The sequence below is a fragment of the Micromesistius poutassou genome (genome assembly GCF_964030765.1).
Source record: "Micromesistius poutassou genome assembly, chromosome: 24".
Lineage (NCBI taxonomy): Eukaryota > Metazoa > Chordata > Actinopteri > Gadiformes > Gadidae > Micromesistius > Micromesistius poutassou.
Genome location: NC_140294.1, coordinates 6,079,124 through 6,092,718, shown reverse-complemented (window position 1 = coordinate 6,092,718; position 13,595 = coordinate 6,079,124). Strand labels below are relative to the sequence as shown.

Below are 13,595 nucleotides of genomic sequence, written 5' to 3'. Positions count from 1 at the left end.
ACAACAACACCAGCCCTTTGTATCATGAGCTCTTCACCTTTAGACGACCGGGAGAGCGGGTCCTCGCGGCGGGGTGTACCCCTCCTGGGTCACCCGCCAAAGCACCCAGTCCCAAACGGGGGTTGGAATTGCCTACTACAACACGTAGTCAGGTCGTTTTATTCCAATAAAAGTAATAAAAAGTAACAATAAAAAAGTAAAAAAGCTGTCCCTAGAGTCTATCTATCTCCTACGTCCGACCAACAAGGTGAACAAGAGCAAGAGTGAGAGTGTCAGAGTGTGTCCCCACGATGTTGCGTGGTCTATTTTCTATTCTAATTGTCTATAATAATAATAATAATATTATTAATAATAATAATCTATAGTAATAATTATAATTGTAAAAACACTGACTCCGATTGGCTACCATGAAACACGACTCTGCCTTAGCCAATCATAATCGCTAACCCACCCAGTCTCCTAGCAGTTTGTGTGTGCAGCCAGGGGTGCGTTCGGATAACGCAGTTTATTCAATGAATTCATAGTAACGCACCGCATTTAACTGTCAGTAACGGTAACGCTGTTGGAATAACGGAAAAAGTGATTAGTTAGATTACCCGTTAGTGAAAAAATAACGGCGTTACCTAACAGCGTTATTACAAACACTGCTGAGGAGGCTGGTTGACGTTCTTCTTTCATGTGATGTTGATACTTCACCTGCGCGGCTCGCAAAGTTGCGCAAGTTCTATTTTGGACCAATCACAGCAGAGCAATCGCTCTGATCCACAGACACGGGACTAGCCTCCTGCGCGCACTAGGGTGGCCGTCACCGTGGGGTAGGGAGAAACGTCTTCTCCATTGCTGTGTGTGTCGACATGTGGAGTAATTCACAATAAAGCTGACTTTGACTTTGACTTTTCTACACAGTACAAGACATTTATTAATATCTCTAGAAATAATTAGATGGTTTTCAAGCTAAATCTTTGCTCTTCAATGAATGTCAATGTTATGTAAGTTAATTAAATTTAAAAAATATTAAATCACTGATAAATCTGAAGTGCCGCTCGTGGCGTTGATTTTGGGAGGCGGGCTTCGAGGAACGAGGTTGTAGTTGAGGTTCTGTCTCCTGTTGTACAGTTTGCCCCTGAGGTCCAGACATTGCATTCACATGAGTAGGAATAACCAGCATTTACCATCAGAACAATACAGACCATGTCATGTAACTCTTCCTGCAACAAACAGTATTCACATGTCAACAGAAGCACTGAGAGATGAGATGATCAGCTGACAATATTGATGTGGCTACAGTGAAAGAGCTGTCATGTGTTTTAGCAGACGTCAGTACTTATACTTATTAATGTTGAGTGTGTAAATCATTGAGCAATGTATTGGTTGGGTTAAACAGTCTTCATTCTGTAAATACCAAACATTGACTTCTGTGTGTCACTATACATACTATGGTTTATTACAATGCTTTTGTGATTTTGAAATTACAGCAAAGGTTTGGTTTAAGACCATGAATACGGTCAGGAGATGTTAATATGATATAAGATACATAATTATTAAGTCAGCCTGTTGCACCAGCTGTGCTCATTTCAACCTCAGCTTTCCACCACAGTGATGACTGTTACAGAAGGTACAGACCTTATCTAGTGATGGGACAGTTTAATATCCATCTAACCTTATATAAAGTTATAACAGCTTATTGTTAGTGTGGTTTAGAGCAGGATAACAGCTGACTGATATAAAGTTATAACGGGTTAGTGTGATGGTTTAGAGCAGGATAACAGCTGACTGATATAAAGTTATAACAGGTTAGTGTGATGGTTTAGAGCAGGATAACAGCTGACTGATATAAAGTTATAACAGCTTATTGTTAGTGTGATGAGCTCCATGTAACAACATGCAATAAGCATATCCAATGACATCACTAAACAGTGTTGGTCTGCGCTGACATGCAGTAATGTACTGATAGCATACACAGGCTATTATCACATGTTATATTATGGTATTATTACATTATTATATTATAGTATTAGTACATTATTATATTATAGTATTAGTACATTATTATATTATAGTATTAGTACATTATATTATGGTATTATTACATTATTATATTATAGTATTATTACATTATTATATTACAGTATTATTACATTATTATATTATTACATTATTATATTATTACATTATTATATTATGGTATTATTACATTATTATATTATAGTATTATTACATTATTATATTATAGTATTATTACATTATTATATTGTTACATTATTATATTATGGTATTATTACATTATTATATTATAGTATTAGTACATTATTATATTATAGTATTAGTACATTATTATATTATAGTATTAGTACATTATTATATTATAGTATTAGTACATCATTATATTATAGTATTATTACATGGTATTAATATATATATATATATATTCTGACTATATTAAGGCAGACTTTACAGTTGGCTCAGTGGTGTGTGTGTGTGTGTGTGTGTGTGTGTGTGTGTGTGTGTGTGTGTGTGTGTGTGTGTGTGTGTGTGTGTGTGTGTGTGTGTGTGTGTGTGTGTGCGCTGCGTAAAGGGAAACCTTCGTTTTCCCCAAAACCACGTGACCCGCACTGAGAGCCGTGAGGACTGGACGGAGCCGCTCAGTGCTCTCAGTTGCTGACTCTCAGCTGTTTGGTACGTCGTGTGTGCGTGGGCGTGCGCGTGTGTGCGCGTTGCGTAGAGGTAAACCTTCGTTTTCCCCGAAACCACGTGACCCGCACTGAGCGGCTCCGTCCAGTCTGAGGGGAGGCGGAGTTGGACGTCAGATCGGTTCAGTTCTCAACTTCCTCATCTGAGCGGTCTGTCGCAGCCAGCAGCTCTTCTTTCTCCGCTTTTAAAACCTTTCACCTGATTAACTTGTTTTATAAAACACTTTAACCTCCGTTTATTCACTTACATTTACACTTTTATAACTTTACACCGTATGGACGCTTTTTAATCACGGAGTAGATAAGGTAAGATACGATCAAGGGGGGCGGGGTATTATACACACGACAAGCATATCTTTTCATTTATATTGGTTCAAAATATTAACATACTATTTTTAAATGAAAGAGGCTGGGGTTTAGTTGTATATACTTTGTTCATGTTGTTCAGTAGTATATGCCTACATGAGGCCGTAAAGCAGTTAACAGAGCTGAGGTGGGTCCTCGGTAGTCTGTACTGGCAAGTCCGGTGTTTCGGTTCAAATGGTGACCGTGTTAACTGGTGACCATCCGCCGAATGCGTCGCTTGTTGTCGTGGCTACGGCAGCTGTTGGAAATCGGGAAAAGACCCGTAGCTGTCCTTGCGAATGCCTCTTCGATTTGTTAACAATAAAATGTCAAAAACATACCCATCTCGTTCTTATTTGGAATCTAATTGGAAGAAAACGTGTCACGTAGAACCATTTTGAGCCAAAATAAATGGAAAATGAATGTGTTTTTCTAATAATAAATATGGGATTCGAACTCATATCATTGCGGGGGAAAAATATTTCAAGTTGAGATTCCAACCCATTGTGCCGTTGAGCTATATGAGTTTATCACCTGCAGTACTAAAAACCACAACTAGTCTTCTTCCTAAGAGCAGGAGGCAGCCAGATCAACTTGTGACCCGACTGTCCATGTTATTATAGACCATGGTATTTGTCTCGTTTCCAAAAAGAAGAGGCCATTACGCCAGTTATTCAAAACCTAATGTTGTGTTTCCCTCGACTGCTTACAACCCAGATAAAAACACTGTTATGCACTCTTTCGCTATCATTTCGGTCGCCTGATGTGGTGTCGTCTCTAAGCAAAGCAGCGAGCTCGAGAATCAATGTGACGCAAAGCAGAATCACTCTGAGCCACAACGTTTATTCAGATCAACAAAGCATACGTACAGGTTGTTCAAGGGATCATAACGCCCCATGATGCCGACTAGTTATTTCAGTAGGGTTAGAATGGATAGAAATGGCCATGTTCTGGTAAGCTTCAATCAATATCGACCTCACCAAACCATTTCTTCATCCGCTGTGCAATTCTAAAAGTCTAAAAGTCTCTAAAAGTTTAACAGATGACCTGACAGAACCCGTTTCTGTTGGGAAAGAGAAACTGGGAAAAGCAGCACATCAGAGGTGCTATGAACATCCTTAGGCTAGGCTACCCTCAGCGATATATTGTTTCTCTTTCTTCTGACAAATGTACTTATTGTAAGTCGCTTTGTATAAAAGCGTCTGCTAAATGCCCTAAATGTAAGCGGCCACTCAGAAAAGCGATATATCCAAAGTTTGTTCCAAAAGTAATAGTCTTTCTCTGTTTGTTGGGATTTGTGCCATGTATCATGTAACTTATCAATGTGTTCGGACAATCTCTACCTCTATATCTGACACTGTTATAGGTGTCCCTCCCATGTCGTTTTATGAATGAATCCCCGTTAGTGATTGTGTCATATATGTATTCTTATTATAACCGTGTTTTCTGCTTGTTTACTTTACTGAAATAACTAGTCAGGGGCGTTATGATCCCTTGAACAACCTGTACGTATGCTTTGTTGATCTGAATAAACGTTGTGGCTCAGAGTGATTCTGCTTTGCGTCACATTGATTCTCGAGCTCGCTGCTTTGCTTAGAGACGACACCACATCAGGCGACCGAAATGATAGCGAAAGAGCGCATAACAGTGTTTTTATCTGGGTTGTAAGCAGTCGAGGGAAACACAACATTAGGTTTTGAATAACTGGCATAATGGCCTCTTCTTTTTGGAAACGAGACAAATACCATGGTCTATAATAACATGGACAGTCGGGTCACAAGTTGATCTGGCTGCCTCCTGCTCTTAGGAAGAAGACTAGTTGTGGTTTTTAGTACTGCAGGTGATAAACTCATATAGCTCAACGGCACAATGGGTTGGAATCTCAACTTGAAATATTTTTCCCCCGCAATGATATGAGTTCGAATCCCATATTTATTATTAGAAAAACACATTCATTTTCCATTTATTTTGGCTCAAAATGGTTCTACGTGACACGTTTTCTTCCAATTAGATTCCAAATAAGAACGAGATGGGTATGTTTTTGACATTTTATTGTTAACAAATCGAAGAGGCATTCGCAAGGACAGCTACGGGTCTTTTCCCGATTTCCAACAGCTGCCGTAGCCACGACAACAAGCGACGCATTCGGCGGATGGTCACCAGTTAACACGGTCACCATTTGAACCGAAACACCGGACTTGCCAGTACAGACTTAAGTACGCACTTCCAAGTCCGCCTACTTGGAGCGGTCGACCGCTCCACTGTGTGTTTAAGCACACAAACTGAGTTTAAGCACAGTTACAGTCTCCAAGGTGTTTCATTCTCATCTCTCAGTTCTCATGTGCTGTACACATCTGTACTGTAGTGAGGGCAGTGTGGGTATGTTGTTGTGGGGTTCATATTGATGGTCTATGACGTCCATAACGCTTTAGTGTGACGCAGTCACAATGATCTTCTCTCTCAATAAACAGCTAAAGTTCAGAAGGCAAATGAAGTGATAGATGAGTTGTGTTTGTGTCCAGGTCTCCAGTCTACTATGGATGAGGAGAGAGAGGAGGGGGGTCCTACCCCTAAGACCACTCCTAAGGGGGAACATGGCCGCCGGAGCAAAGCTAAGAGGTAAGAAGAGGATCTCTCTGTCTGTGACTGTTGTCCATCTCAGAGCTCAGCAGTGATACATCATGACTCCATCATTAGTCTGAGTAACAGCTGTGTGTGTGTGTGTGTGTGTGTGTGTGTGTGTGTGTGTGTGTGTGTGTGTGTGTGTGTGTGTGTGTGTGTGTGTGTGTGTGTGTGTGTGTGTGTGTGTGTGTTGAAGCCCAGAGCAGCAGCAGAGAGCAGACTCCCCTGGACCCAGCAGTGTCTCCATGAAGAGTGACCGCTCTATGGAACGACCCGTTCAATTTAAAGATGAAAATCAGTCAACGGAGAAGAGGTGAGGATTTATCTGAGATTATAAGGCTGTTTTAGTGTTGTGGTGGACATGGTGTGAATGCGAGGAGGGATAAAGCGCTTTGCACAGTCACGTATTGCCCGCCCGTACGCAATTTCCCGTACGTGAGTTCACGCCCACTATCGCGCTGCAAGCATATATAGTTGCGGATCTGAGACACGCAGTCTTCTCCTGAACAGAGCATTCTCACCTGTGCTTAAATAATAGTTGATGGGCCAGTAGTTATAGATCCTATAGCCAGTATGATCACCAGACACATACCACCTGTGCTTAGACAACTTTTTTGTAATCGTTGAAAAAAAATAGAGTAGAGAAAAATCGGACATTGCAAACATTGCAAATCAGCCGTGTTCATGTGACTGTCCATGTATAGTGTCACATCGGATCTGATATCATCAGATCCGTATCATACAGACTCCTGTAGAGGCGCACTTGCTTAGCAACTCTTCCTTCGAAATCATCCATTCTTCCTCTCTGTGGTTTTTCCGGTCTGTCTGTCCACTCGTACGCCAAGTGACAAAAATCGTGCGGATCCGAGCCATCAGACGCGCCTTAAAAAGGGTGCGACAGCCCATGCGCGGGACACGTGACCGTCACGTGACCGCAATTTTGCCTGATGCGCGGCTCACGCGTTCTCTCATGCGCGACTGTGCAGCGCTCTTAAGGCTGTTTTAGTGATGTGGTTGGCATGGTGTGAATGAGAGGGAAATCCTGGTTCTTGTTTTTCTAGAAGAGTCCAGCAGGAGAGAGCAGACTCCCCTGGACCCAGCTGTGTCTCCATGAAGAGTGACCAATCTATGGATCCACCTGTCACGTTTAAAGATGGAACTCAGTCTGTTGAGAAAAGGTAAGTATTTATTTGGGATGATTATTAGGGCTGTAGTCAACCAAATCAAATCTTGGTCGGTTTAATTTCAACAACTCTCCGACCAATCGATTGGTCGATGGGGAAAAAATGATAATAAAACAATGTGCACGTTATTTCTAGATCAACTGAATCCGCCACAGTGCGTTCTACTCTACCTGCTAGCCTCAATATCTCGTCAGGGCTGTTTGGAGAAGGTCGTGGGTTTCAGATCCACTCTGGGTCCGAGTCGACTCGGTCAGGGCAGAGCTTCAATATGAAGCAGTCAGCGGACGAGCCACGGAGCGTCGGGCAGCGTCGTTTATAGACGACACAACCAAGAATTGATTTGAGCTTTCATCTGTTGTAATATAATGGGGCCCACTGGATGGAGCTGCGATTCGTGCCAAGAAGCCAATTCTGGTGTGTTCACACTCAAAGCCTATCGAGCGTTAAACACGAAGGGAGACAGACCGATGACTTATTTGGAATCAATTAGTTTGGAGCGGAGTAAAGGTTCAGTAAGTTAGGACTTCCTTATGGGCCAGTTCAACATTGAGAAACCCGGGGGTTTGACCTCTTGTCTTATTAGTCTTATGGTCTGTTAAACCATATGATGATTAAAACAGAAACTACAGAGCCTTCAACCTTATTTTTATTCATAATAAATGTTATTTCTAACCAGTGGAGAAGCTAGACTTTTATACAAGGGGTGGCCAGAGGGTGTACAAGGCTTTATAAGGGGGTCCATATACTAGGCCTAATAAAAGGAAAATACTTTAATAACCTAGTACCTAATTAACCTAACTACTTCACCATTTTAATAAACCAGATGCAACACATGCACACACACACACACACACACACAGTAAAAAAAAAACTGTTGTTTTTACGGTAAAAAACTGGCAGCTGTGGTTGCCAGAAGTCTACCGTAATAAGTACGGTAGAACATTTTCTTCAATTACGGTAAAAGAATATTAGTACTGCTGATTTTACGGTAAAGGTTAGTAATTTTTTCCATACTCTACCATATAAATAAAATTAAAAATCATTGAAAGTATCAGTGTTTTGTCCTAAATTTAACATATTACAATATAACTAAAGGTTTTCTCCAAGAAATAAAACTGTATTTTACTGTGAAATAAACAGTCTGTATGAATATAAAATACTATTTAATTCTGTAAAAAAAGAGAAAATGGCATCTGCGGTTGCCAGAATTTTACCGTAATAAGAACGGCAGTACTTTGGCTTCCATTACGATAAAAGGATTAGTACTGCTGATTTTACGGTAAAGGTTGGAGATTTTTTCCATATTCTACCATATAAATAAAGAAATAAATCAGTGTTTTGTCATATATTTAACATGAAATTACGGTATAACTTAAGATTTTCTCCATTAAATAAAACAGTATTTTACTGTGAAATAAACAGTCTGTATGAATATAAAATACTACTTAATTCTGTAAAAAAAGAGAAAATGGCATCTGCGGTTGCCAGAATTTTACCGTAATAAGAACGGCAGTACTTTTGCTTCCATTACGATAAAAGGATTAGTACTGCTGATTTTACGGTAAAGGTTGGAGATTTTTTCCATATTCTACCACAGGGGTGGCCAACCAGTCAGAGACTAAGAGCCACTTTTTTTACTGTGTTACTGCAAAGAGCCACATCATACACATGGGCACACATGAACATCATTCCATGCCTTAATCATGTATGCGCGCACACACACACACACACACACACACACACACACACACACACACACACACACACACACACACACACACACACACACACACACACACACACACACACACACACACACACACACACACACACACACACACACACACACACACACAGAGAGAGAGAGACAGACACACACAGGCCTCTGCTCAGCCAGATTTATTGAAAATGTCCCACACCAAGATAATGACAGTTATTTTTTCAACAGTTAACATTGTGTGCACTGTCTCACACACACATAAACTCTCAGTTCAAGCAAGTCCACAAACAAAAATATAGGCCTAACAATTTTCAATAACGTTTTTCTCTTACTATGCTGCTTAAGGCTGCCCCACACTACACGATTTTTTTATCTTATGCGATTTTTGAGTCGGAGTACACCCCACACTTAACGAGAATCGCAGCCGATTTTTGCTCTCCGATCCGACATAAGATTAGAACACAAGACGGAACACCCCACACTACAGGATAATCTTATCCGATTCTCGGCCGTGTAGGCTACGTCATCCAGCACGAGACAAGAGATCGAGAGACAAGAGATGGTAGATCTAGAGCAGCGGTTCCCAAACTTTTTTTCCTGCGCACCCCCTTTACGTCCCAACCGGGTTGGCGCAACCCCGATCCCCACTTCAAAAAGAAGGAAAAAAAACGCAACAAAGCTTTGTTTTATCGCCATATAAAGACTCATGTTTAATCATGCGCAAATAACCAGACGCATGACAATAACAACATCAACAAATATACAACAAATAGGACAGCCAAGGGACACGACTGACGTTGTGTGCAAGATCTGCTCATGTGTGATACGCGCAATAGACGGGCAGACGACCGATCTACATGACCACTTTATGCGCCTCGCAGAAGTTAATAGAAATGATGATAAACAAAATATCACAGAGCATAGAGCAGGATTGTGAACGTTTACAATGTATCATGTCAATTTACAATCTGCAAAATGTGTCTGTGTTAGAATATTGATGCTGCGCGCCTCCTATTTGCAACGGAATTTGTTTAAGATATAAAAACATTTAATTTAACACACACGCACTAAAACAGATATTTTCGTTTTTAAATAAATATTTGGAAACGAAAATTGAAAAGTGAGAATTGAATGCGCTTTGGCATTATGGAGCACCTTCGGGTCAGCGTGTGTGTGTGTTTTGCGTGTGTGTTTGTGTGTGCGTGCGTCGCTATTATGTTGACTACACACTCAACATGCCGAAAATATCTAACATGTTGGATAACCCCGATTTTGAGATCGGGAGATCTTAAGTTTATGAGATTCTATCTTAGAACACTACGGCAGACAGGATAATCTTGGCCGATTTTCGTCCCGATTCGGCTGCCATGGGAACGCCACCCCGATTCTCGTAAGGGGCAAATCGGCTCCGATATCGGGACATTTATCTTGTAGTGTGGGGTCAGCTTTAGTGGGACTTCTGGCATTCCTTGTCCTGAACAATCCTCCTCAAATCTGGCTTGTATTCCGTTGTTGCCACTCGAAGCAACTCTTTCACATGAGTGACATATAAGGCAGAATGGCTTGCCATTACGTTCAACAAAAAAATATAAACTCTCCCACTCTGTTAAAAACGTCCTGTGTTCTTCTTCATATTTTCGTTTGGCTGTGCTTTTTTTCCCTGCCATTTTGAGAGCGAATTTACAAATTATTTACAACTCAAATCATCTCGCACGTTTGACATCACATCAGACGTTATTATTCTTCTTCTTTTCAATTCAAACCGGCTCCCCCGGTCAGCGCGCCACCTAGGGGGAATGAATGGCAGCGCCAGCCAAGCATTTTTGACGCTTGTCATGTGAAAGCTCCTTAAGAGCCGCATGAAATCAGCCGAAGAGCCGCATGTGGCTCGAGAGCCGCGGGTTGGCCACCCCTGTTCTACCATATAAATAAAGAAATAAATCAGTGTTTTGTCATATATTTAACATGAAATTACGGTATAACTTAAGATTTTCTCCATGAAATAAAACTGTATTTTACTGTGAAATAAACTGTCTGTTTGAATATAAAATACTACTTTATTCTGTAAAAAAAAAGAAAATGGCAATTGTGGTTGACAGAATTATACCGTAATATATACCGCAGAACTTTTTCTTCCATTACGGTAAAAGGATATTAGTACTGCTGATTTTACGGTTAAGGTTGGAGATTTTTTCCCTATTCTACCATATAAAAAATCTGTGTTTTGTCATATTTAACATGAAATTACTGTATAACTAAAGATTTTCTCCATGAAATAAAAGGTTATTTTGAATATAAAATACTACTTGATTCTTTATAATTTCTCGAAATATCATATAAATAAAAGTTTTACCATTAAATAAAAAGTTTTACTGGTCAATTAACGGTTTGTAATGTAAAATACTACCTTCTTGGTATAAATTCCAAAAATAAAAAATGTATATAAAAAACACAAACATCCTAGTGCTAGTTTAGATCAAACCTCAATGACATTACGTTACTTTAAAAACCCATGGAAAAAAACAAAGTTAAAGTTGTACAAAATGTTTTAATTATCAAAACAGATCTTACAAATTACAACAAATGACAATCCTCTGCTCTCCTTTCTGCAGCATGGCCAGAGCTACATTCTGAATAGCGCACATAGTCTGGCACTTATTTATTTCGTTCTTAGGCTTATCAAACAAAACCTGGTTTAAACCGGTTTAAGCCCTTACACCAGACTGGAAAAAACGGAACCAACCCAAGACTAAAGCCTGTTTCACACCGCCCTGATAACAGTCTCATAGCCGGTAGATTCTAGAGAGCCAGGCGTTTTTAAAAGCAGCTAACTGAAAATGTGTGATATAGTCTGGCACTTATTTATTTAGTTCTTAGGCTTATCAAACAAAATCCGGTTTAAGCCCGTACACCGGACTGAAAAAAACGGAACCAACCCAAGACTAAAGCCTGTTTCACACCGCTCTGATAACGAGCTAACTGAAAATGTGTGATAGAAAACCTGTGTGGAATCACTCACCCTTAATGTCCTTACTAAAATGCAGAAACAGGACAACATTCCAAGATCTAGGAGGAGAACTTGCAGCAGCAGGAATTCTAAGTGGAAAAAATAACTGCAAATAAATTACAAAATAACTGCAAAACACATTGCAGGCAACACCTCTAATGCTCAACATTAATGTCCCAGCAGCAAAGCAATAGGACCCTGAAAACATTAACAATGAAAACAAAAAAACTTAAATAACAAGGTCCTTAAGGATTAGAGTTAGTGTCTATATCCACTCGTGGTCTGCAAGGTCTGCAATGAGAGTGAGGACTCTTGGATTGACTGACAGTACTTTCTTCTTTTTGTTCCACTCGACTTTGGTGCCACGCTCCGGATTTATTGAGAAGAAACACCTTTACAAAGAAAAATAAAATTGTAATAAATGAACAACATTTGAGGGAAAAAATCTAAGCAAATGTATAAATAATTAGTGATATTATAAGAAGAATTTTACCTTTGGAGGAACTCTAGTGTTGACCGTAGTTCCACTGGGTAGTGTATGTTAAAGCAGTAGTAACTGCCAAACAACAGGCAGAGGGCAAACATGAAGGAAGTAATGTGGTCGTTGACAATCTTTTGGTCAATGCTCAACATGAATGTCCCAGCAGCAAAGCAAGAGGACCCTGAAAAGATTAACAATGAAAACAAAAAAACTTCAATAACAAGTGCTTCCATGTATGCCGTTGACTAAATGGCAACATAACCTATACCTCAAAACATAAGCCAATTATAGAACTCAATGTCAGAACATAGCTATACTTCAGTCAGAGGGTTTGGTTACACGTTCAGCCTTCCTATTTACTTACCACATACAATAATGCAGGGTGTTGCCGGCAAGTTCTCTGTCTGAACCTCTTGAGCCAGGCATGTCTCCTCCACGTAATGGAACAGGTTCTCTTCTTTCTCACCAAAATGAGCCAGTAACAGAAGTACCATCCGTATGATGTCTTCGGAGCAACCATCCAACTGGGATTTCATAGTCTGGAACTTGATAAGCGCATCAAGGACTTGTTTGTTTTTTTTGGCATCCGTTTTGAGGAAGTTTAAAAGGCGCCCCCCCTTTTTGTCCACATTGACAGCAAAGGACTCCATCAGACCAACACCAGTGAGCTCTTGGAAGTGCGCTGTCATACCAGCTTTGTTGAACAAAAAGGGCCACTCTTGACTGAGTATATCGATGCTTTTGCCTCTGTTGATGTCTTTACGCTGGGTATAATAGGTGGACTGAACCAACTTTTTCAAATTGTCTGTATTGTAGCTCATCTCTTCAGACATCTTCTTCATCTTTTCTTTTTGCTCTTGCTGACTCTCCACAGTTTCGGAGAGCGGCAAGTATTTTGGCTCCCAGTTTATACAGCCATATGTGTCTTGGACACTTGCTCTTTTTTCAGCAGGAATTTCTTCTGTGTCATACTCATCTGATGCGGCTTTGCGTTTGGTTATCTTTGGTGTGTTAGGTCTTTTAACATTTTCAACTCGCGACTGTAGTTGCTTGACTATTGAATGATAACCAGATCCGATAACATCACCCTCGATAACATCTCGAAGAGATTCTGGATACCGGCTCACCATTCTTTTGCCTATCTCTGTAGTGTTTTTTTTGGTTAGACTGCTACACATCGTCATCATTTCAGAAACCACAATCCTCACCATCTCCCGCCGTAGTCGCGGTCTAGGTCTTCTCTTCCTCTCCAAACTCTGCAATAACTCTTCAGGGAGCTTCTGCCACGGAATTTGGAAATTTTCTACCCAGTCTGGCATCAAAGTGGAACCTATGGATGAGGTGGCTGTGGATGACGTTGGTGAGATAGAGGCAGAGGGTGGAGTAGAGCAGAAAGAAACTGGAGAGGGACATGCCAAAGTTGGAGTTGGTGCAGTAGAGTCTGTAACAAAAGAACAAAGGAGATTTGGCATTTAACTCTGAATAATGTTATGCTGCTTTACTGAAAATGAAATTCATTGTTACATTTCTACATACTTTGTTACAT

At 40.3% G+C, this 13,595-nt stretch overlaps 2 protein-coding genes across 5 annotated transcripts in view; one reads left to right on the top strand and one right to left on the bottom strand.

Annotated features, from left to right (window-relative positions):
• Positions 1-2,734: 2,734 nt before the first annotated feature.
• The window catches only part of LOC311369505 (NLR family CARD domain-containing protein 3-like), a gene marked incomplete at its 3' end in the record, with an annotated part of 218,310 nt that continues 207,449 nt past the window's right edge, over positions 2,735-13,595 (top strand). Inside the window, exons 1-4 of one of the 4 annotated variants that reach the window (XM_084487687.1) lie at positions 2,735-2,996; positions 5,558-5,654; positions 5,854-5,970; positions 6,719-6,835. In XM_084487687.1, the coding sequence (XP_084343813.1) occupies positions 5,572-5,654; positions 5,854-5,970; positions 6,719-6,835 (317 nt within the window). In that variant the 5' untranslated portion in view covers positions 2,735-2,996; positions 5,558-5,571. Of the gene's footprint in view, positions 2,997-5,557; positions 5,655-5,853; positions 5,971-6,718; positions 6,836-13,595 lie in introns of those variants that run through there. The other 3 variants (XM_084487688.1, XM_084487689.1, XM_084487691.1) reach the window with 3 other exon arrangements.
• LOC311369689 (uncharacterized protein) lies at positions 11,834-12,891 on the bottom strand (the record flags this gene model as incomplete). Its single annotated transcript, XM_084487909.1, has 3 exons — positions 11,834-11,960; positions 12,062-12,230; positions 12,414-12,891. The coding sequence occupies 3 exons, from the start codon at positions 12,889-12,891 to the stop codon at positions 11,834-11,836; spliced, it is 774 nt and encodes a 257-aa protein (XP_084344035.1).